At 39.5% G+C, this 22,837-nt stretch overlaps 1 protein-coding gene across 10 annotated transcripts in view; it reads right to left on the bottom strand.

Moving 5' to 3' along the window:
• LOC146753912 (uncharacterized) overlaps positions 1 to 22,330 on the bottom strand; it is a 51,978-nt gene extending 29,648 nt beyond the window's left edge. For 2 of the 10 annotated variants that reach the window (XR_014939644.1, XM_085529585.1), the window contains exons 1-4: positions 22,002 to 22,325; positions 8,912 to 8,994; positions 8,745 to 8,821; positions 6,352 to 6,478 (exon numbers count right to left, since the gene is read on the bottom strand). Coding sequence is in view for 1 of the 10 variants with exons in the window: in XM_085529585.1 (XP_085385711.1) it covers positions 6,352 to 6,478; positions 8,745 to 8,821; positions 8,912 to 8,940 (233 nt within the window). In the remaining 9 variants the exon portion in view is untranslated. Of the gene's footprint in view, positions 1 to 6,351; positions 6,479 to 8,744; positions 8,822 to 8,911; positions 8,995 to 22,001 lie in introns of all 10 variants that reach the window. The other 8 variants (XM_085529584.1, XR_014939649.1, XM_085529582.1 and 5 more) reach the window with 8 other exon arrangements.
• Between the last annotated feature and the right edge of the window lie 507 nt (positions 22,331 to 22,837).

The raw sequence follows: 22,837 nt of genomic DNA, 5'->3' as shown, positions 1-22,837 counted from the left end.
CATAATTTTCACATGCAGGAGGGAACGCTTGGAAAACATTTAAACATTTGCAGCTGAAACAGTCACAGTGATATAATGACCATCCTTCAATGCCTTAATTAAGCTCAATTTAATCAGCTATTGAAATCCTATATGTAATCAGTGGCTAACCAGATCTCAGTGTTGTATTTGCACTGGGATAGTCCCACAGAGAAGGAAAACTGAGTGATTTGACAAACAAAGCAGCCAAAATTAATAACATTTCTACAGATTTTTTAAAAAATATATACAAAAAAGCTTGGAGCAGGAAGGGTGAATTAACACAGTGTTAGTTAATATATGTATGCAACAATGTATCTTATGATTTTTCTTTTCTGTCACTCAATTCAGAAATTTGAAAGTACACAGCTGAGCTGTGACATTTCTCAGAAGCCAGTTGAACCCTGTACTACTCATCCTCACTGCTATTTTGCCCAGACAGCAAGAAAACAGAGTTTCTCTCATGCCCACATGGTCATGCTTAGCTGCATGGAAGTTAACTGGCATTTCTTCAGTGGGTGGTACCCAAAGCAGAGGTTTGTTAGGTTTGTTCCCCTTTCACTGAAAGAGAGGTCAGGTGTTAAGAAACTGTCCCATGCTGACATGTAAGCTCAAGCACAGTGACACTAGCTTCAGCTACATTACTATATGGTATATTCTCTACATCTATGTATCTGTGTAGCATATGTGTAATTTAATTGTGTAATTGCACACACAGTGTATGTGTAATTTAATACTGAACAGCATGGCTAAATGCAAAGAGCCTTTTGGGATTACACCTGCTTGTACAGGAATATAAAGTTTTCTTTCCCAACCTGCAGTCTATCCACAGATTCCCACTGAGAATTTGTCCATGATTTTATACTTTGACCACAAAAATTGTCACTCTTTTAATGCCCTCTTGGAAAAAAATCAAAATGATATTGTGGAAAAGAATCTGGACATGGAAAACAACTTAGACATTAACCGTTCCAACTTTCCCACTAAGCCACCTTTTTCCTACATATTCATGTAACCTTTCTCCTACTTATGGCAGTTCTAAATGAAAACAAAAATGTTACATTTAGAAACTTGGTTCCCTAAAGTTGTGGATAAGCATTTCTTTTTCTTTTGGATGTCTGGTCACAAAATAACTCCATTAAGCAAGGTTTCTACTGAAGCAAATACCATAAAACATCCCCTACATTCTCAAAGTAGTATGTGTTAAGATTATTAGATGATTATGACTATGGTGAGATGAGCTTTTAAGAGAAATATTTGAGGGCTGCTTTACAGAAGACCTATTATATCCCTGCATTGCTGTACCAGCATTCCTGAACTTCTAGAGAAACCCAAGCCTTGGAGGGGAACCAGTTGTTTCTTATCAACAGGTATCTTTTATGTTATGGATCAGAGCATAGGAAATGACACTGTTTTGTGTTAAGGGGTAAGTTAGTTCAACAAGAATTTCATATACATGGCAATTATTGAATTTCTGAAGCCAATTTCTGAAAAGTTTATGCATCTCTAGATGAAATGACAGGCAGGATCTTCTAAAAAGCCCTCTCCATGTCTGAATCTGGCTCTGACATTCGTCACTGGGTTGGAGAGAGAGCAGCTGTGCTTGTGACAGTGCTCAGACAGGAGGTGTGCTGGTGTCCAGCAGGATTCAGTTCTCCTCGATGCCCCACAGCTCCCCTTGTCATACAGGTGGTTGTATCAGATGAGATTAGTAATGTAAATTCCATATATATGGACTACCAATTACAGGTGTTTTTGTTTGCTTGTTTGTTTTTTACACCACATGTTCATTGCACTGATTCACAGTATCTTGAGACATAAAAATGTTAAGATACATACAGATAATCTAGCTACAGATTATCCTTCCTTTCCAGTCTTTTGCTCCCTGCTCTCCATCCAGCTTACTTACCTGAACTTTGGTAAAATTCTTTTTCCTAAGGTACTCCCAATTTACCTTGGTGTATGGCAGATGAAATCAGGCCTTTCGGGTACACAGATGATGGTGCATCTGACTCCACAAGCATTTCCCTTTCAGTTTGATTCTCTACATTTCTAATAAAGGCACAGGCCACATTTCATTATTGCTGGTTACATCTGTACTCACACTGTTAGCAGATATCAAATATCAATGTTAATCACTTAAAGTTTAATGCACAAACTTAGTGTGGCCTCTGTGGGTGACAAGGCTATATTTTATGGCTTCCCCCTGGGGACCACTCAGGTTAGCCAAAAAAAAAATTAAAAAAAATGCTGCTGCTTGATCTTAATAGCTTGGACATTATTGTGGAGCCTGTAAAACCTCACTCCTGCTGTTATGTGGGTTCTTCAGCAACTGTGCAATCTGTAAGCTATACTGCAAAATGTTTTTCGTAGTCAAGGTAGTTTTAATCTGAAACAAATATTAAAGAGAAATAGTATAAAAGACGTCTGTCCACAGATATTCACTTGCATCATTGCAGCAGTAAAATTTCAGTGGATGTTCCTTTTCTTTTCCTTTCTTTTCTTTTCTTTTCTTTTCTTTTCTTTTCTTTTCTTTTCTTTTCTTTTCTTTTCTTTTCTTTTCTTTTCTTTTCTTTTCTTTTCTTTTCTTTTCTTTCCTTTCCTTTCCTTTCCTTTCCTTTCCTTTCCTTTCCTTTCCTTTCCTTTCCTTTCCTTTCCTTTCCTTTCCTTTCCTTTCCTTTCCTTTCCTTTCCTTTCCTTTCCTTTCCTTTCCTTTCCTTTCCTTTCCTTTCCTTTCCTTTCCTTTCCTTTCCTTTCCTTTCCTTTCCTTTCCTTTCCTTTCCTTTCCTTTCCTTTCCTTATTTCCTTTTCCTTTCCTTTTCCTTTTCCTTTTCCTTTTCCTTTTCCTTTTCCTTTTCCTTACTGGTTCCCTATATCTGTAAAACAAGGAAGCAAAAATGCAGATGCAAAATAGGTCCATTCACTTTCATTGTTAGAAAGCTGTTTGTTCCTGAACAGTTTAGAGCTGTAGCATGTCTGCAAAGGAGGTACACTTCAGTGCTAACTTTGCCCTTTAAGACATCACAGTTAAATACTATGTATGTAGTCCTGCTGATCCTTGTGCAACTAGTGCTTGGCATGAATTTGACCACTGATTATATTCACGAGTTTCTAAGTAGATTGCAAATAATTAATTTTAGCCTTAATTTTTAGTCCTTTCTGCTCTTTACAGAATACCACAGTAACTACAGAAATGCAACATGTTTTGGTTGTGTTTCTAGAGAGAAGAAGCTTTACTCAGGCCAACTTCCCCTGTGGTGAAAAAGAGGAATTTTTTTTTTCATCATAACTATATATTAAACACAAATTTGCAAATGCCGGAAAATTCTCTTGCTTGTACAGATGCAATCTACTAACAGACAAGAGAGGTGTGCAGCAAAGCAAAATCTAGCTGACAATATACCTGTCAACTTAATGTAAAAACATCAATAGATCTGTTCCACAACATGTGACAGATGCAAACAATAGAGAGTAGTAAAGACAGAAGGCTATAAAAAATAAACCAACAAATACACAGTTTTTGATAGTACCTCGCTGTCTATGTACGACTATATTCCATGTGTACATAATTTTTTTGTGGTATGGAGTGGGAAGAAAAGTCATGTTGTGCACGTGTATTAAAACTCATAAGAACAAATACATATACACATATGTATCTTCCAAAATTTCTCAGATTTTCATGAGAACAGATTGTGCTGCAGCATGACCAGCAGCATGTAGCAGAAGATAGGGTAAGAGCCATAGAAAGGTTCAGTCTCAATGCCCACTTAGTACAGTTACCTGTCTCGTTTTCTAGAACCAGACTTCATCTTTGTTATAGATGCAGGTGTGCTCATCCACATCTAATAGCAGGTTAGAAGTGGGTGATTGCTTAAGTAAAAGTGGCAAACTGACATATCCAAGCTCTTTTAAATACACTTCAGAGCATAAGCTTTCTGTATTAGAAACTGCTGACTTGTATGACTGAGCAAGTGTTTCTTCTAAATAGAAACAGGGTGGAACTCAATGCCTTGACATTAGTTAAAATCGCCAGAGCGACTGAAATCCTCAGAAAGGGATGAACTGACTGATTCCTCAATGTGATACTTAGCTATTAATTTAAGTATCATAACTTTTCATTAACACACTGCTGTAGAAAGCATTCACAGACAGAAGAGAGAAAAGTCAACCATCGCTAAACTTCATTACTCCACCTTAGAAAGACAAAGTTCTGGAGGACGCTGATCTTCTCCACTTTTCAGTCACAACTAAAATCACTGGAAACAGTGTGGAGTTGGTTTCTTGGAGAACAGGGTGAGCAAAGCAAAGAAGTGAGCAATATATTGGGCTGTTATTTCTTCATACTGTTTTCAGATGGTTTCTATTGAAAAGACAATACTGCAGTGACACTTAGGTAGACCAGTATGTATACTAGAGTGTAGTACTTGTGCTGCATTTAGTACAGAGAAAATGAAAACCCAGAATGAACTTTTGGCCCAAATAAATTCAGTTGAAGCTTTGGTATGGTCTTTAAAGGTCCAGTTTTTACCACAAGTATTCCACAGGGTCAGTGTAACCCATTCTTCTTTATGAACTTTATTTTTGAACACATTTTCTCTTGACTGGTTAGGGTGTGTTGAAAATATTGCCTTTCTAAGCTAAAGAAAAGCAAAAGAAGGAGGGGGAATAGAAACAGATAGAGTGATTTGTGTTCATGATAAAAGTGTTTTTCTGCAATAACACAGCATGAGGTCGAGCATTACACAGGTTATATTTGCCATGTTATATCTCCTGCCAGATGAATACAATCTGGGGCCTGTTACCCCCACTTGCAGTACTGTTTCATAGTTATGAAGTCATGACAGCTGTGATTGCCGGTATGGAGAATAAAGTCAGTGGAAAAAGTTTGGATAGTTTCCCACCACATGCTGGCCAAAAATAAGTTAGCTGGAATTAAAACAGAAATGCAGAAAGCTTATAGGGGGAGAAAGAGCAAGAGAACATGTTGAAGTTTTACGCTGAGACACAGGTGGAGGCACAACAACTCTGGGGCCAGACTCGGGCTGTATTCCCATCTCTGTGGGACCCTGGAGCTGATGAAAAGTCTGAGGTGCAACCATGAACCCAATTTGGCTAAATGTGTCCTACCTCATGGAAAATGGTACTTGCCATTTCCTGCTTCTCTAGAAATTCACAAGTCATTCGAATTAATTTCAGTCCCAGTCTAACAATAACTACACAAGTGCACAACCATGGTCCTTGCACCTGAGGAAACATTTTATATAATCTATAAACTCACAATATCCCTTTTGAGTATGGGATGCAGGTGCTAATCAATAATGTGTTGCCAACACTTAAACAAGGAAACTCCGCAGAAAGTCTGCATTTGCTGTGACAAACACTGCTCCCTTTCCCTGTGGGTCCAGAGCTGCATGCATTTGCAAAACAAGATCCATCTTCTGCTTTCCACATAAAAAATTTCCAAAAAAACACCTTGTCTTACATCATTCAAGCATAGCAACAATGCTTTTCAGATTTATATTAATGAAAAATATTTCTGTTCCATTTGTGAAAAAAAATGCCAGGTTGCTAAGAATAGTAAAACATTCAGCACATTTAGCTGAGTTTCTGAAGAGTGAAGGTTGTCTACATTTTTTGTTTGTTTGTTCTGTTTTTTTGTGGGGTTTTTTTTGTTCGTTTGTTTTTGTTGTTGTTTTGTTTTGTTTTTGTTTTTGTTTTAGGTAACTGATTCTTGCCACAATGAGATTTATCCAGAGGATAAGAAAAATGATACTCAGAATACCTGGGAGGAACCTAGCAAAGATGTCCCTTTTGTCAGGGATGACAATGAGAGGGTGATGTGTCTGATAAAGAGTGATGGAAGTTGACTGCAGATCTTTCAAGGGCTGTGAAGAATTATTCTGTCATATCTCTATCCTTGGTTCAAGTGGACATTATCATTTTAGTCCAGTAAGATTGTGCTGAATGTGACTGTGTCGACCAGGGCCCAGGACCCCAGAAAGCAGAGAGTGCAGTGACAAAAGAAAAAAGGCAACAGCTCCTGAATAAGTGGATCAGACAGTAAAGGACTAATGACTTCCAAATGACTGGAGAATCTCAGATCATATAATGAAGGTACAGTGTTTAGTAACTGCATGTAAACTTGGCCTGTATTTACATCCTATTTTTTAGGATTGTTTCCAGTGCTTTCTCTTGCCAGTGCCTACAGTGTCAAATACTCCCACTGAACTGTTTGCCTTGGTAAGAGAAAAAATCCTCAGGTTTTCTCATGGAATAAGAAGAAGACCAGAAAACCACCATAGATATTTCTGGTTTGTTGCAGAGATTACTCACTGTGAAGTCACGCCCATTGTTTGGAAAATTATGAATAGGAGCCCATGCAGGTGGGTCCTCTGTAGAATACTGTTATGAACAGCCATGACAAGCATCCTGAGAGTGGTGAAGGGCACAGGCATTTTCGCTGTTAAGAGAATGGAAAAGAACTAAGTCATGTCTAATGTACAGAGAATGGAGAAGTCCAATTCAAGCCTATTGTTTAGAATGTGACAATGACACTATGGAATAGGGTCCTCCAGAAAGTGTCAAGAGGCCCAGAAATGCATAGTTAGAGAACAAGCATGCTAACTGGTCAGAGAGTGATGAGAGGCACAAATGGTCATCATTCAGAGAACAACAAGAAGCACAGCCACAACTTCCATTCTTCATCCAATGGCAACAGTGTGGGCCACAGGCATGGCCATTATTCCAAGAATGTCATGAAACCAAGTTATGTTCTCCACTCAGGGAACAGTATGGAAAAAAAATCATGATTGCTGTTAAGAGAATGGACCAAGGTATGACCACCTTTCAGAGCATGGCAAGTGGCACAGATATGGAGACCATTCAGAGAGAGACACAGAGCAATGGCATAGCCATTGTTCAGAGAAGGGCAGGGGGCAGAGTCATTTCTGTTGCTCAGAGAACAGCAGGAGGTCAAGTCATGCCCATTATGAAAAAACAAGATTCTATGAAGAAAGTAGAGAGGAGTTGTGTAGGGCTGAGCTTTTATCTTCTGAGTGAAAGAAACAATTTCACTGTAAACCAAAGTTTGGCAGGGGATTTAGCTTACCAAATGACACAGCTGTGGTTGCCTGAAGTAACTGATATCAGAAACAAACAAAAACAACAACAACAACCAAAAAAAAAAAAAAAAAGAAATGCAGCCATGCAAGAAAAAGAAGTAAACAATGAATTTTCCTAAATTAGGCTTTACTGATGTCTCCTCGAGCAACATATCTAGAGTATTCATGTTCATCTCAGGCACAAGGTCACAGGATCATAAGGTTGTATAGACTGGAAAAGATCTAAGGAGATCATCCAACTCAGTCTCTTACTAAACCACAACCAGTTAAATGTAGGTTTTAAAAAGATCCTTGCACTTCCATTTCTATCTTTAACACCATTTACAACCACTAAACTTTTAAAAATGATGTGGGTTTTGCTCATGCTTAAAAATACCACATGCTTAAAAATGACTAAATGCAAGCACCACAATGCAAGAGGATGATGAAATTATCACATGGGGGCTATCAAGATGGTGAAGGGTGTGAGGGCAAGGGGTGTGAGGAGCAGCTGAGGTCCCTGGGTCCATTCAGCCCAGAGTAGGGCAGGCCGAGGGGAGGCCTGATGGCGCCTGCAGCTTCTCACAGGGAGCAGAGGGGCAGCGCTGACCTCTGCTCTATGTGACAGCGACAGGGCCCGAGGGAACGGCGTGGAGCTGAGTCAGGAGAGGGAGGGGCAGCTGGGGGTGAGGGACAGGGTCTGCACCAGAGGGCGGTGGGCACGGAACAGGCTGCCCGGGGGAGTGAGCACGGCCCCAAGTTGGCAGAGTTCGAGAAGTTTTGGACACCACTCTCAGACATCTGTTCGGGTTTTTGAGTTGCACTATGTGGATAACAGCAGTTGGACCTGATGTTCATTATGGGTGTCTTCCAACTCAGGATAAGCTATGATTCTGTGATTCCAGGAGACCAACTATTTCATTTCACTGAACAATGAGCATGCCTACAACCACAGAAAAAGGAAAATGTGTACTGTTCTGCCTGGCATAGGGGAAAGAATTTTGCTTCATTCTAACAAACCCACATAACTATACACATGTGCCTATAACAATTTTATTTCCAGTGACCTAATCTTACTGTACGGCTCAGAAACAGTCCATTGTTCAAAGCCTTCCAAATTTGTGATAAAGTTCACTAGTACACACCAGGGACTGCAACAGTGATGACTTCGCCTTTTTTCACTCCAGCTCACACAGGAAGAACTCATCTTTGCCTTATTTAGAAATAAGCCTTTTTTTGTTGTTTTCTACATTTTGAAACTGCTCTGTGTTAACACAGAGGGAGGCTGAGACTGTTTGACTTTTCTAATCTTTACTCGTTTATGATTTAAAAATATTTAAAGCTAGAAAACATAAGATTACAAAATCAAACATTATCAAAGCCATACACAAGGAGAAGATTAGAGAATTCTATTTCTATCTGATCCCTCTCAACAACTGCATCACTGCCATTGCGTCAATGCATGTGACTACTCTGCCAGCAAAAGCAAAGAAAACAAAGTTTAATGAGAAATTTGAAATACACATTAAAAGCTTCCTTTCCAGTACCACAGGAACAGACAGAGGCTTGTATAGATTGGACGTATGAGTAACAAAATGTGAACTGTTGCTTGTATTTTATACATACCTGAGTCAGTAGCAATGATGGAGAGCAAAACTGAACCCACTCTGTAGTTGCACTGGACTAAAGTCATAATGTGGATGCTTCAGAGACAAAAACAAACCACCAAAAGTTAGGAAGCTGACAGATATTTCATTGGTCATCTGACCAATGCATTATATGTACACTTATACCTTTTTCTTTCCTTAATCGTTTCCATCATATGTTTTCCTTTGTGTTATGTTTTTCACTCTATCTGAGATACAGACTTGTATTTCTGGAACAGAAGTGAAGCTCCTGAAGGCAAGACATTTTAACACCTCAGAAGATAGAACCCAGGCTATATTTGATCAATGCACAACACCTACATCAGCCTAAAAATTGAGAGTGAGATCATTTCCAGCCATGGCCAAAGCCCTTAACCCACAGGGGTGGCCGAAAGCTGGTCCTTACTACACGTAGCATGCCACAGGCAGATGATAAAGGAATCTGAGAATTCGAGCACAGAGTTTTCAGGTAACTAACACACCGCTACCCTTTTTTTTTTCAGAATGACCACCAACACATTTGCAAGCAGTTGGGTAGAAAAAGGAGGGCAATAAAATAGGAATAGTATTCAGAAGGAAGAATCATAGAATAATCTAGGTTGGAAAAGACCTTCAGGATCACCAAGCGCAACCAGCAACCTGGCTTACAAAGTCCCATCGCTAAACCTTAGTGCCAGGTTCACACATCTGGGGATCCAGTGATGACAACTCCACCACTACCCTGCGCAGTATCCAGTCTCTCCAGTCTTTTCAGTCTCTAGCCTACGTGCAACTTCAGACTGCTTCTTTACATCCTATCACTTATCACCTGGAAAAAGAGAATGACATCTTTCTGCAATCTCTTCTCAAGTAGTTGTAGACAGCAGTGAGGTCTCCTGCCAGCTTCTCCAAATGAAACAACAATTCCTTCGGTTGCTCTTCATAAGCCTTCTTTTCTAGCACTTTCAGCAGCCTTGCTGCTCTTCTTTGAATGTGCTTGAGCAACTCAATATTTTTGTTGTGAGGGGCCCACTGTACTCAAGGTGCAGTCTCACTAGAGCTGGATACAACTCTACAATTGCTTCTTAGTTCTGCTGTTTACAGTATTCTTGATGCAGAAGTGTATTGCCTTGGCAATACAGCTACAGACTAAGATGGTTTATTTGTTTTAATTATGTTGATTCTCAGTCCACTAGAACAGAATAAGCAAAAACAAAACAAAACAAAAAAACAACCCACTATCTCTACAGCACCTTCAGCTTCTTAGCATTAACCACAGACATTTGTTTTCAGAGAATTTTACATTTCAAAATTTGTCAGTAGTGTAAATATCTTTGATGTTGCTTCTCTAAGTCCATAACATTACAACAGGAGGAAGTTTAGCTGAAGTGATTAAGTTGCTTTCCCTTGTGGCAGAGTGGAGGGGGTTGGAGCTGAGTGAAGATGGGGAAGGCCTGTGAAGCCTGACCAGGCATAACTTCCTTCCCTTCCTGTTTTTTTCATCAATTTTGCTTTTAAGTATTATATTTACTGTGCACTGCACAGCTGTATGAATGCTTGAGTCTAGTATCACTCCTGCAGCTGATCAGTGTGTCCTTCCCACTGCTTGATCCTGGTTCAGATGCAGATGAAGTCAGTAGATGGATCCCCAGAGTAAAATAAACTTCATAGTTTTATTTCTGTGCCATTTTCTCCCTGTACACAAAGCCATTAGAGTCTGCAGCAAATGTGAATGACTGCACAAAGGAACAACACAAAGCAGCACTGGGCAAGAGATACGCTGGCTTCTTCTCATAAACATAAGTTCTCAGATATTCATGCTTATTCACCTTTCATGTTGTCTATAATCCACTGAAATAATAATCCTTGGAAAGCCAAATAAGTCAAAGGAAAGAATGCTGCAATTTTAGAATTATTACTGTTTTATTGGGTGGAGAAGAAATAACATGAACTATACTTATGTGTGTATATATATATTTGTTATTCAGTAGAAGCAGCTGCCAAATTGACTGGGTTTCTGTTTTGAGCAAGAAACACTGTCACTTACTTATTAATTGCTTGTAATACTTCTGGAAAGGGTAGGCAAATTCTGTGTGCATTTATTGCCCAGCCCCACAAGGGATGAGAGGATCAGAGGAAAGGGCAGCATTTGTTGTGGCAGTTTATACTTCCTTACACACATACATCCAAAAAAAGAAAAGAAAAGAAAAGAAAAGAAAAGAAAAGAAAAGAAAAGAAAAGAAAAGAAAAGAAAAGAAAAGAAAAGAAAAGAAAAGAAAAGAAAAGAAAAGAAAAGAAAAGAAAAGAAAAGAAAGGAAAAGAAAGGAAAAGAAAGGAAAAGAAAAGAAAAGAAAAGAAAAGAAAAGAAAAGAAAAGAAAAGAAAAGAAAAGAAAAGAAAAGAAAAGAAAAGAAAAGAAAAGAAAAGAAAAGAAAAGAAAAGAAAAGAAAAGAAAAGAAAAGAAAAGAAAAGAAAAGAAAAGAAAAGAAAAGAAATACACTGAAAATTGGCAGCCTAATGACAAGCAAAGCTGGAGCCTGGTTTCTCCTGCTTCATTTTTTTATCTGCATATGCCCATGAGAACAGGGTGGCCTAATGCACTGCTATCATCAGCGTGTTGCACATGTGACTCAACTCAAAAGTCATGAACTCTCTTTAAATATCATGCTTCCCTTCTGTACAAAATACTGGTGCACTGAAAAAAGACTGCAGTCTTTTCCTTTAAAACTTCTAGACAGCAGTGAAGGAAAAGATTCCTGCAGTGCACTGTGAACTGTTCCCTATACTCATTAGTGACTTCATCCTGTGAGCTGAGTACTCTGGCTCAGATCCAGGAAGGCACAAAGTATACATTTAATTTTCAGCATGTGTGTAGTGTCATTAACTGTAAGTGCATGCTTATGTGCTTTCCTCATTCCTGCTTTGGATCTGTTATTTAATATAAAAGATAGTGCTGGCATTTTGGGGTTGAGAATGTTTTGGAGGGGACCTAAATGAAACTGCTGAAACCCTCCCACCGCATGCAAGAGTAGCAAGAAAGTACAATTGAATGTTTCTGATTTACATGATATTCCTGCCTGAATTCTGCACTTTGAATTAGCTTTGAATGATAACTCCTACCTGTTTGAACACATGTTGAGTCACGCTATTAAAGTGGGCAGTGTGGGGAGATGGGAGGAGCAAGCTGGCATGCTTTCAGCACACAGTGAGTACAGTTCCCATCTCAGCCAGACTATGTAGTTCTCCTGCAGCTGTAAAGAAGTTATTTTTCCTCAAATTATAGCAGTAACGTAGTATTATAGCCTAGTCCAGTTTCAACTCTGGCCCTCCAGGCATGCATTCTTGCCAATGCAGCTCTCATCTACAAAAAGGGTCATAAAGATGATCCCAGTGACTGCAGACCTGTCAGCCTAATTTTGGTGCCAGGAAAGGTTATGAAGCACATCATCTTGAGAGAGATCACACAGAATATGTGGGGCAGCTGGGGGATCAGGTCTAGCCAAAATAGGTTCATGAAGGGCAGGTCATGCTTGACCAACCTGATCTCCTTTTATGATTGAGTGGCCTGACTGGTGGATGAGGTCTGTTGACGTAGTCTACCTAGACTTCAACAAAGCCCTTGACACTGTCTCCCACAACATCCTCTTGGAGAAACTGGCAGTTTGTAGCTTGGACAGGTACACTCTTTGCTGGTAAAGATCTGGCTGTATTGTCAGACCCAGAAAATAGCCAGGCCCATGGTGGTGAATTGAGTCACATCCAGACAGCATGTCATGAGTGGTGCTCCCTAGGGCTTGGTACTGTTGTCTGTCCTGTTCCATATCATTACTGATGACCTGAATGAGGGCATTGAGTTCACTCTTAGTAAATCTGCAGATGACACCAAGTTGGCAGGAAGTGTCAGTCTGCCTGGGGATAAGAAAGTCCTATAGGGGGGCATGCTGGATAGCTGGGCTGAGGCCAAAGGAATGAAGTTCAACAAGACCAAGTGCTGAGTCATGAACTTTGGCCACAACAACCCCAGGCATTGCTACAGGCTTGGAGAACAGTGGCTGGAAGACTGTGTAGAGGAATGGACCAGGGGTACTATTCGATACTTGGCTGATCATGAACTAGAAGTGTGCCTAGGTGGCCAAGATGGCCAATGACATCCTGGCTTGTATCAGAAATGTTGTGATCATCCCTCTGTACTCAGCCCTGGTGAAGCCACATCTCAAGTATTGTGTTCAGTTTTGGGTCCCTTGGTGCATGAAAGAAATTGAGGCCCTGGAGAATTTCCAAAGAAGAGCAACAAAGCTGGAGAGGGATCTGGAGCACAGGCCCTATGTGTAGTGGCCGAGGGAGCTGGAATTGTTTCATCTGGAGAAGAAAGTAACCTTATTGCCCTTCACAACTATCTGAAGGGAAATTGTGGTGAGGTGGAGGGTCAACCTCTTCTCCCACATAATATGCGATACGACAAAAAGGACTGGCCTTAAGTTGTGCAAGGGGAAATTGAGATTGAACGTTAGGGAATAGTTCTCCAAAAAACTGGTCAGGCACTGGAATGGGCTTCTCATGGAGGTGGTACAGTCACTGGATGTGTTCAAGAAATGTTTAGATGTTGTACCGAGAGACATGGTTTAGTAGAAAATACTGGTGACAGGTGAACAATCTGACTGGATGATCTTAGAGGTCTTTTCCAACTTCGGTGATTCTATGATTTTATGGCTCTACGGTTCTATGATCCCTTCAAAATTTAGCATGTATCTGTCAGGAAGGAAAAATATTCCTGAAGCGCTACTGCTCATTTTGAGATCTTTCTCTGCAGTGGTGCCATCCTCAAAGAAGAGATCTGTCTCTACAGGCTGCCTCATGGTGATTTGCATTTGGAGACATAAAAAGCAAACTCATATATGGTATGAATATGTTTCAAAGTTATCTCACTTGTACTGATGTGTAATTAGAAAACATTGAGCACTCCTAGGAAAGAATGGTGAGAGGCTCTGTGTGCCTAGTATATTTCTAAAGCTCTCTGGAGATAAAATAGGCACAGGCCTTCAGATTTATTAAAACATGAATCCTTTTTGAAGAGGTCAACTTTGAAAACACAAACAAGACATCCTGAAAACCAGAGATTATCCTTTCTGGCATATGTATATCAGAGTCAGTAATTTTTTATTATCTTACTATTCCCAGAAATGACATTAAGCTGAAACATAACTCCAGTTAGCATAAGCATCAAGTATACACTAGGGTCTTTTAATGTTAAACAATAAGCCAGCATTATTGCAGTGATTATTGATAATATGAGGGTTGTGCTGGTATTTAGTCATAACTACATAAAATTATTGTTTTTCTGCTGTAATCACTGGCTATGCAGTTTCAAGGGACCAATAATAAGTTTGTAAGTAATTAGTGACAAAGATTTCTTTTGTTGTGTATAAATGGAGCAAAAGCCCCAGGCTGATTTTACCAGCATGTTCATATGATATCACTTCCTGAAATTACATGAAAGGTGTTTTTGTTGTTGTTGTTGTTTGTTTGTTTGTTTTTTAAAGCATATAAGCAAGACAGAGGCTGTATGAATCCTATGGAAAGAAAAATTACCTCATGAAATATACTTGTTTTCTACCTCAACGAGAAAATTGCCAGAACTCAACAAAGAACTGCTAGACCTGTCTTGCTGCGAGACTGCAGAGCATTTCTTTTTCACTCAGTAACTTGCTCAGAGAACCACAATTCAGTGCCATTATTTTCTGTCACTCAATCGATTTGGCAAGTCTTTGGTTTCTCATTTTCCATGCTACAACTTTACATAGGTTGAAGCCAATTATGCTCAGCCTCTGCTCTAAATTACCAGTGGGCAAATCTTAATTGATTTGGCTGATTTTGTAGGCCATTCTACTAAGTTTACATAGAATTTACTGCAGAAAAAACAGAAGCAGAATTTGGCCAATTTTGTATTTGTAGCAAAATGGAATTAAACATGAAATATATGCTTAGCCTAGTAAGTATTTCTGCTCTAAAACAAAGATAGCAAAGATAGCTATGCATCTCCTTAAAATCAAAACTGCCTTTCTAATAGATCCTGTTCTGATTTTTTTCTGGCTTGCCTTGACACAGTGGTGTATCAGGGTATTTTTCTGAAAATGAAGATGAGTTTAGATTTGTGTTTGAACTTAGAAGTATCTTTCTTTCTTTCCTCTTCCTCTTCTTCTTCTTCTTTCTGATAGAAGTTTTTATTATTTTTAATTTAGCCAACAAGCTTATATCTTCTTTGGGATTCTGGATAGAAATGCCGCTAGATCCCTCTTTGCATGGAAAACTGATTTTGGCCTTGCATTTTGTTAAGGAGTAGAGCCACATTTACGATGAGCCCTCAGGAGGAGTAACTGAACTGACAAAAGGATCTGCAGATCACCCTGATCCAAACCTAAAATCAAAGCGATGCTACAGTGTCATGGTTTTGTAATTTTGTAATTTTGCTATCAGTATTCCACATCATAACATCATGTAAAGTATGGATACTTCTATTGAATGTGCAGTCCACAGAAGAAGACTACATATCCAAAAGAACAACAGGGTTAATAATAAGTCACGGGACCAGGACGCTATATAATCTTGTTCCCAGGCTGGAGTGCCCTCCTTCTTCTCTCGAACTTCTCGGAGAGTGGGAAGCATTCCAGCCATGTCGCCTAGAGTTCACAGTAGGCCTCTCGGTTTTTGGGGACTCTCTCTCTCTGTTTGTTTGATTTGTTAGCCTCAATTATATTATATTGTGTTATCTTGTATTTCGATATCATATTTAGTAAAATAAGTTTTTTCCTCCTTAGATTGCCGCTGTTTTTATCCCATTGCCCTTTTCCCCCTCCTTTCCGGGCCCCGGGGAGGGGGGGGGGGGGGGCACAGGGTGGCTTCCCATGTCATGGGCATAGGTAAATCTTAGTAACCCGTGACATACAGCCAACTAATTTTTTACTTAATTTTTTTCAGTGTTGTCCGGATTTGACAACAGCAGAGGTCCTAAAATGCTATGAAGAAGAATAAAGTCTAGTTAAACACAGATTTCATTAAAATTTCTGCATAAGAATACAATCTTTATATAAATGCTGCTGACATAAGTATGTTAGACCAAAGATATGGAAACTCACAACATCTAGAAGTGATAAATCACTAGTAACAGTATTCTATGATTTCTTCTCATTGTTCATAAATACATGATTTTGAGGTCTTTACCAGTAATACATGGTGATATTTTTCTTGTTTCTAGGAGGAAGCTAAAGTTAAAAGTCACCATGACACTTCTGAGTCACTGAGTTCTTCTGAACAGGGATTCTAAATGAAGCACTTTTTGCAGTGTTTCTGATGAAGATCAAAATGGTCTACATGCTTGCTCAGAGGAGGTCACTTTACATGATTCAATTGTGAATTGAAATAGCATAAGGATAATATTACTCATTAAGGCACTGTGCACTATGGATCTTTGGGCTAGCAAGGGCCTATGGGCTGAATCCGGGAATCTTTGTCCCAGAGCTTTGACTTAACTGAGTATCTTTTACTGCAGTGCTTTCTTGCAAGATTTCATGCTCATATCCAGTTGCTTCTGAATCTTTCGGTTTATTATCAATAATCCATCATTCCCAATGTGGGTAGTTTTATTCTAGCACTGTCCGAGCTGTACTTTCTGTTTCTGAACAGAAAAGATAGTACAGTATAACTGTACAAAATAATATAAATATTGATGATCTTGTAAATAGAAATAGAAATTTTTATGTGCTCCTGAGCACTCAACTGCAGCTGCATGCACAGGTCTACATCAAACATTAGAAGAAATTAAATAGAAAATGACGTTAGGCATTGTTACCAGTGTGGGTAGAACTAAACCACAACATGCCCAACACACAGGCAATTACCATGCTTGCAAAGAAGATGCAAAGACATATTTTGAATAAAGAAGCAGCTCTGCTAATTTGCTGACATAAAGCGTATCTATTCGTAAGGGCTTCGACCAGCAAAGTGCTGCCAATTGAAGCTTACACTCAGATGTCACACCTCACCATGTCCTGACTAACAGATTTCATGCCTGTGATGAGTTGTCCATACTAATTACAGAAGGAAAGTTTTCACACTTTTATGTAGACAACCTGATGACTGTTGAAGAGTGCAGAACCTGCAAATGCGGAGTGATCACAAAAAGCAGTAAACACTCTACTGTGCTCATGAGTGCTTTCTTTACTCCTGTAAGAAGCCCCTGCCCATCTGACTTTTAAAACAGGGGTAGATCGCTGAAGCATAACCACTTCAGTTCTGGGCATGGTGGGAGGTTTTGTGCAGCATTACAGTGGGGTCTCCTATGGGCTTTCAGGCAGGTGATGACCCCAGCCATGAGCATTGCCATCGGCTGACATCTGGAATATGGGAGCAGACCACCTTGCCAGCCTGCCCACACCCCGGGGAAGGCACTGCAGGGGGAAATCCAAAAGGATTTGGGAAGCAATAGCTCACTCCAGATCTCAGAAACCAGAGCCAGCATACCCCACTCCTTGCTTGTGCTGCGGAGGAAGAAGCGCCTGCAAGTCTATTGAATTACTATCCTAAACTTGCTTTGGTTTCTAGCTTCCTAAAATCTAACTCACACCCATCCCAAACAAACAAACAAAAAAAGCAAAACAAACAAAAAAATCTCAAACAGGCATCCCAGTGGGAAGATTTGCCTTCAGTTTCTTACAATTCCAAATTTGAAAGGCTTTAGAGAAAAGGTGTCAGACATACTGAAAAGAAGAAGAAAGCAAATCAAAGATAATGGACACCTCTGTATGGAACGTAGCACTGAATGCTAGTTAAATGCTAGATTATTTGACTAATCTTAAATACCAAATATATTTAATATTTTCTTTACATACATTAAAGAGAGTAAAGCTAGAGTCTGATATCTATGGTGAGGAAGAAAACCAGAGATGCAGATCTTTATCAAGGGAAAAAAAAAAAAAAAAGAAAAAAAAAGAAAGAAAACGAAAGAAAATAAAACCAACTTAAACTCTTCTTCATATGAATTTAAAATATTAAAATACAAGACATAATAACATGAACTTGGAGTTCTTTTCTAGCCTTGATGACACTATGGTTCTATAGCTTACAAAGTGCTACTGTGGAAAGAACAGTCGCTGAAATGTTCTGCTATTGGCCCTAGTGACTTCAGTTTACAGATGGTAGCTGTAAAACAGTGTGAGTGCCACTCTGGGTTGTGGTTTATATGTCCCACAGGCTCTGTTCAGAGAGGCTTGCTCCTGGGCTGGGCCTTTCAGGAGGCAGTCAGAAGGGCTGAGCTGATGGTCGTACCCTGTGGGGTGCCTGGGGTCAAGGACCATGGGCTGCTTGGAAGATACAAGTGGGAGAAGCAGCCTCTACTGTCTGGTCTGTCTTGGCTTCTTGCTGGCCTCTCTTGGCTTCAGGCAAAACCTGGGCAATGTGAGAGGCCCTGGGGAGTGGAGTGTGAGGACAGGAAGCTGGGAACCCATGCAGGTGAGCAGTGAGACTTCTCACTTGGGATTTGTTTCACTGAGGTAAGTCTTTGCACAGCTTTGTGCCTCTTCAAAAAGAGGGATTTTAGAAGTGTGGCTTATCCTCTATCACATGACTCCTTGACTATGTTTATCACACTAGGGTAGTGTGATACACTACACTGTCTTGTAGTGACTGCTCAGGAAGACTGAATCACGAAGAGGTGTAAAAGAATGTTTCTGCTGTCTTGCTAACAAGTAAAGAGTGTGAAATTATTTTTGCATTGGAAAAACATATGTAGAAATCCAAAGGGGCAAGAACATCACATACCAAGAGGGCTCAGTCTCATTTCTAACTTTGGAAGCTGTTGGTTTCATGAGTGAAAATAAAGCCCGAAAATTCCATCTAATTTGTCCCATTCTGATGACATCAGCTTCTGGAAAGACAACTGCTGATGCAAATATATTGGTGTTGACTACCTTATCCTTCCCAAACTAGCCCGTGAGTAAGTGAAGGAATAGAATGACAAAAGGCAGGTTGGAGGGAAATCCTAATTTGGATGAGCTGTTATCACCAGTGTCACTAAGTGGAATGTGTATTAATCGCTCTGGTGTAGCAAAACAATCCTCTTGATCTTGCCTCAGTGGTACCTAGTGTTCATGAATCATACAGCCCAAACTAACAACAACAACAACAAAGGCATATGAAGGAGGGGTGATCTAACTGAAGCTGGAATAGCTAAAAGACTGTGTTCAAGTACACCCTCAAAACTCTTCTGAGCATTAAGAGACCTACTTAGCGCTACCACAGGTGAATGCCACAGATTCCTGTGAAGAAATGTGGAAAACTTGCCAGGTCTTTTCTCTTTAAATTACATTTCAGGGAAGGGGGGGAAATACGAATCATCAAGGGAGTAATGTGAAAGAAAAGACCCTGAACCAATGTGGTATTTTCACCCTTTTGCATAACATCTGTGCTCCAGATATCCATTGGTACAAGTGATTAGCTGCAGATGCAATTGCAGAACATAGTAAACATATATTACTTGATTTGGGGAATTTTGGCAAGAGAGCCTAGCAGACTCCAAAGCTGTCATGATTTAGTGAAAATCCGTTTTCAGTCACAACTAGTTTCATTTGAAATTAGTGTGTTTTTCTTTAAAGTTTATTGGGTTTAGCTGTTGATTCAAAGAAATTTACATTTCTGCAGGTATTTGTGCACTCAGCTTAAATCAATATTTCTTCCTTCCTGTGAGAAAATGTGGCCCATGTGTGTCATTCTATGAGTGGCAAAAAGTTGAACTGTTTTCAGTCTGTCCCAAAATAAAGGTATTCTCAACAAGACCCTTGCTTCTCTGTGGTAGTTTACAAAATGTGAGGAAACAAATGGCAGCAGCTCAGTTGTTTAAGAAAAAGTTGTACTTTTCTCATGTTAAGGGGAAACAGTTTTTAGATTAAATGTCAGAGGTATAAATGAATCTCAGTGACAGAAGGCTTTAAAACTTGAACAGTTTGAAAATGGCCTCAGTGAACATTTTATTTATGATCTTTCCTAGTTGTGAGAGTTAGCTCCTTCTTGTTGAAGTCAGCAAAATTTATAACCAGATTATAATATATATATTTTAAAATGGGATCAAATAAAATGTCACAACCAGTATTAAACTGTGGGGGTACATATAACTGTGAGCAAGTCACCAAAGAGCTTATCAGATCCTTTGGTAGACCTTATCACTGTGAAACCTGGAAGACCAGAGTGTGAGACCAAGAGCAAGCAGTGTCTGTTTGCATCTAAGGGTAGACGGGAGGTTCCATTGATATGCATTGCTAATCCTGTTATTCTTAAGAAACCTTTCATCCTTTATCACTGTTGTTTGGGAGAAGCTGGGACCAATTAACTGATTAGAGGAACTGTTTGAGGAACAGGAATGTCTTGCTTGTAAGTAAATGGTGTATAAGATGCATGCTGAACACAACAAGGACACTATTCTGATGCTACAAGAAACTAAGAGAGCTCTCTAACTCGACTGAGCACCGACTTTAAACCCTTGAAATTTCTTTTAGAAAGAGGATCAATTGAGTACTTAAGCAACACAATTGCTAAAGGTTGGAGAATCCTATGATTATTCTGTTCTTTTAATTTCACTTCTTTCTTATAACAGTGTCCCTCGCTACATTTGAAGACGTGCATCCCTGTTTGCTCAGCTCAGCATCTAGAGTTCATGCACCTGAACACTATTCACAGGGATTGTCTATCATTTCTGTTCATGGTGTGATTTGAATGAGCAGCAGACAACATTTCACTCCTACTCTCTTAAAATGACAACTTGCTGTTATATTTTGCTGTTTCAAGCAACAACCTGAGCATCTGGAGAAACTTCTGCATACAGTTCATAGGACCATATGCTTCTTTGCCCATTTTTTCAGACTTGTGTCTGTTTGTTGCCATCTGGCCTGCAGTATGTAGCAGGAACACACAAAGTAAAATCAACAGTGGATATGATACTAGCATATGCAGCTCCTCACATTTCATGAATGCTTGAAAATTCCAGTGGTTTTCCCATATTCATAGCTGTCATCTGAGGTAAAGTAGCAAAACAGATTTTTGAATGTGCCAATGAATAGCTACCATTAATGCACCTCTGTCCCTGAAGCAAATGAATTATTGCTCAGTGATTAAGCAGAACATGTGAATGCATTATGTTTTAAAATCTAATAGGTAGCTAATAAGAAATACAAGTTATGTGGACAATGCCACAGCGTACTGTGACATTTATCTTACAGTAGTTTTGAGAATCATTGAGATCCATCAATCTGCTGTAGAACTTTTAGTACTCCAAGGCATACAAGCTGCTTTGGAAATCTCTGCCCCCTAAGGCTTTCCAGTTCTTACATTCTTCTCACCATGTCCTTAGGCTTGCAAATGAACCAAATGTCTTGGGAATACACTTGGATGTCCTGAACATGTTTTTCAGCAAAGCCAGACTGTTTGGACTCCTGTCCCAGGAAATTCTAGTTCATTTGACCCATTTTTTTTTTGTCTTTCTGAAGTCTAACTGAAAAAGAAAAATAAATTCCAACTCTAAGAGATAAATGCAATCACTTGAAAACATGTCCATCAGTGTTCCATGTCACTGCTACTAATTTTTACATGGAATCCTCTTAATCGGAAAGTGTGCATAAGGCACTGTACCGCTTCTGGCAGAAACACAGAACTTCAGCTAGAAAATTACTGCACTGAATCATTCAAAAGCTGGATGGGTCTCTATGCAAGAACCTATGCAGACAATTCTAGCACTAGAATCAAATGGAGCAAGAGAGCAAGATACAACCTCTACACTTGTATGTCAAAAAAATGCGGTTATCTGAGCATTTTAAACATATCATCTTACTTTGGAATTCATCCCCAGCTGGTATCTGGTTGACAACTTAAGCCTACTGCTGCAATGAATTCTGCAAAGCATGCTTTTTAACCTGAGAATGAGTACTGTATATGTCAAGGTGGCCAAAGACCCTCTTCAGGTCCTAGCTGAAGAAATTACATCCAACAGGCTTTATAATTGTTGGCCTTCCTCTTGACCAGTAAGATTAGGTGTGTGCACAGAGAACAAAGTAATGCAAAGGGAGGAATGGACTATATGCCAAGGATGGCCAAGAATACATATTTTTAACATCTGCTTTTTTGGAACCAGATCTCTGTGTTACTGCTTGGTAGATCTTGGCAGAGAAGTAGCTCTGAAACATACTCTCACTGAAGCATGAAAAATGGATGTGTCTTACCAGCTGAGAGGTCTTCAGAGAAGGTGGTGGAGGGAAATGTGTATGGTATGCCTTCTCACAGACTCCATCTTCTCATCACTCTTTCAAGTCTCTTGGGCCACAGTCCAGTGCATATCTGTCTGCTGCTTAACAAACTCAAGCTGTGGTTTTAAAGGCTGATAAATAATTATGCTAATTAACAGGTTGGAGGAAAATGTGATGCAGTTTCTGTGGAATGTTCTGAGAGGCTGGAAACACTTAACTGCAAAAACGACATGTGGTGAAATAACCAATAATTTGCTTAAGAAACCCACATCTGGTATGCCTGCTAGAAACAGGGGTTAATAGCCTGTCAGGGGCAGGCAGTGGCAGTGAGTAGCCCTAGAATAAACAAAAAAGCCTTAACGACAGGAAATGGGCTTGTTCTCCTAGCATAAGCATTTACATTGGCTGCTAACCAGCAAGAGATGTAAAAGGAGTTGTTTAGTTTACACTTTCGGAACAAAACCAACAAAATAAATAAATAAATAAATAAATAAATAAATAAATAAATAAATAAAAAATTAAAAGAGAGAGAGAGAGAGAGAGAGATGGAAACAAACAGTCTTTTGCATTTTGTGTATCTGTGAAAACAAATAAAAGCTATTGAGCGTAGCTAAAAATGGTCATAATGTCTCCACACTCCTGGAAGGAGCCACAGACAGCACAGTATTCCAGTCATAAAAGGGGAGAAGGATTACTTAATTTATTTGTGTGTCATTGAAATAGCGGTCAGAAAACTTACTGCATGATTTTTTAGTCTCTGTCCATGCAGAAAAGGGAAAGGGAGGTAGGAAAACAGAAGGCACATGAGGAAA

The sequence above is a fragment of the Coturnix japonica genome, chromosome Z (assembly GCF_054131305.1).
Source record: "Coturnix japonica strain WE chromosome Z, WE-NBRP24, whole genome shotgun sequence".
Classification (NCBI taxonomy): domain Eukaryota; kingdom Metazoa; phylum Chordata; class Aves; order Galliformes; family Phasianidae; genus Coturnix; species Coturnix japonica.
Note: the sequence above shows the minus strand (reverse complement) of the source record. Positions and strands in the feature narration are given on the sequence as shown.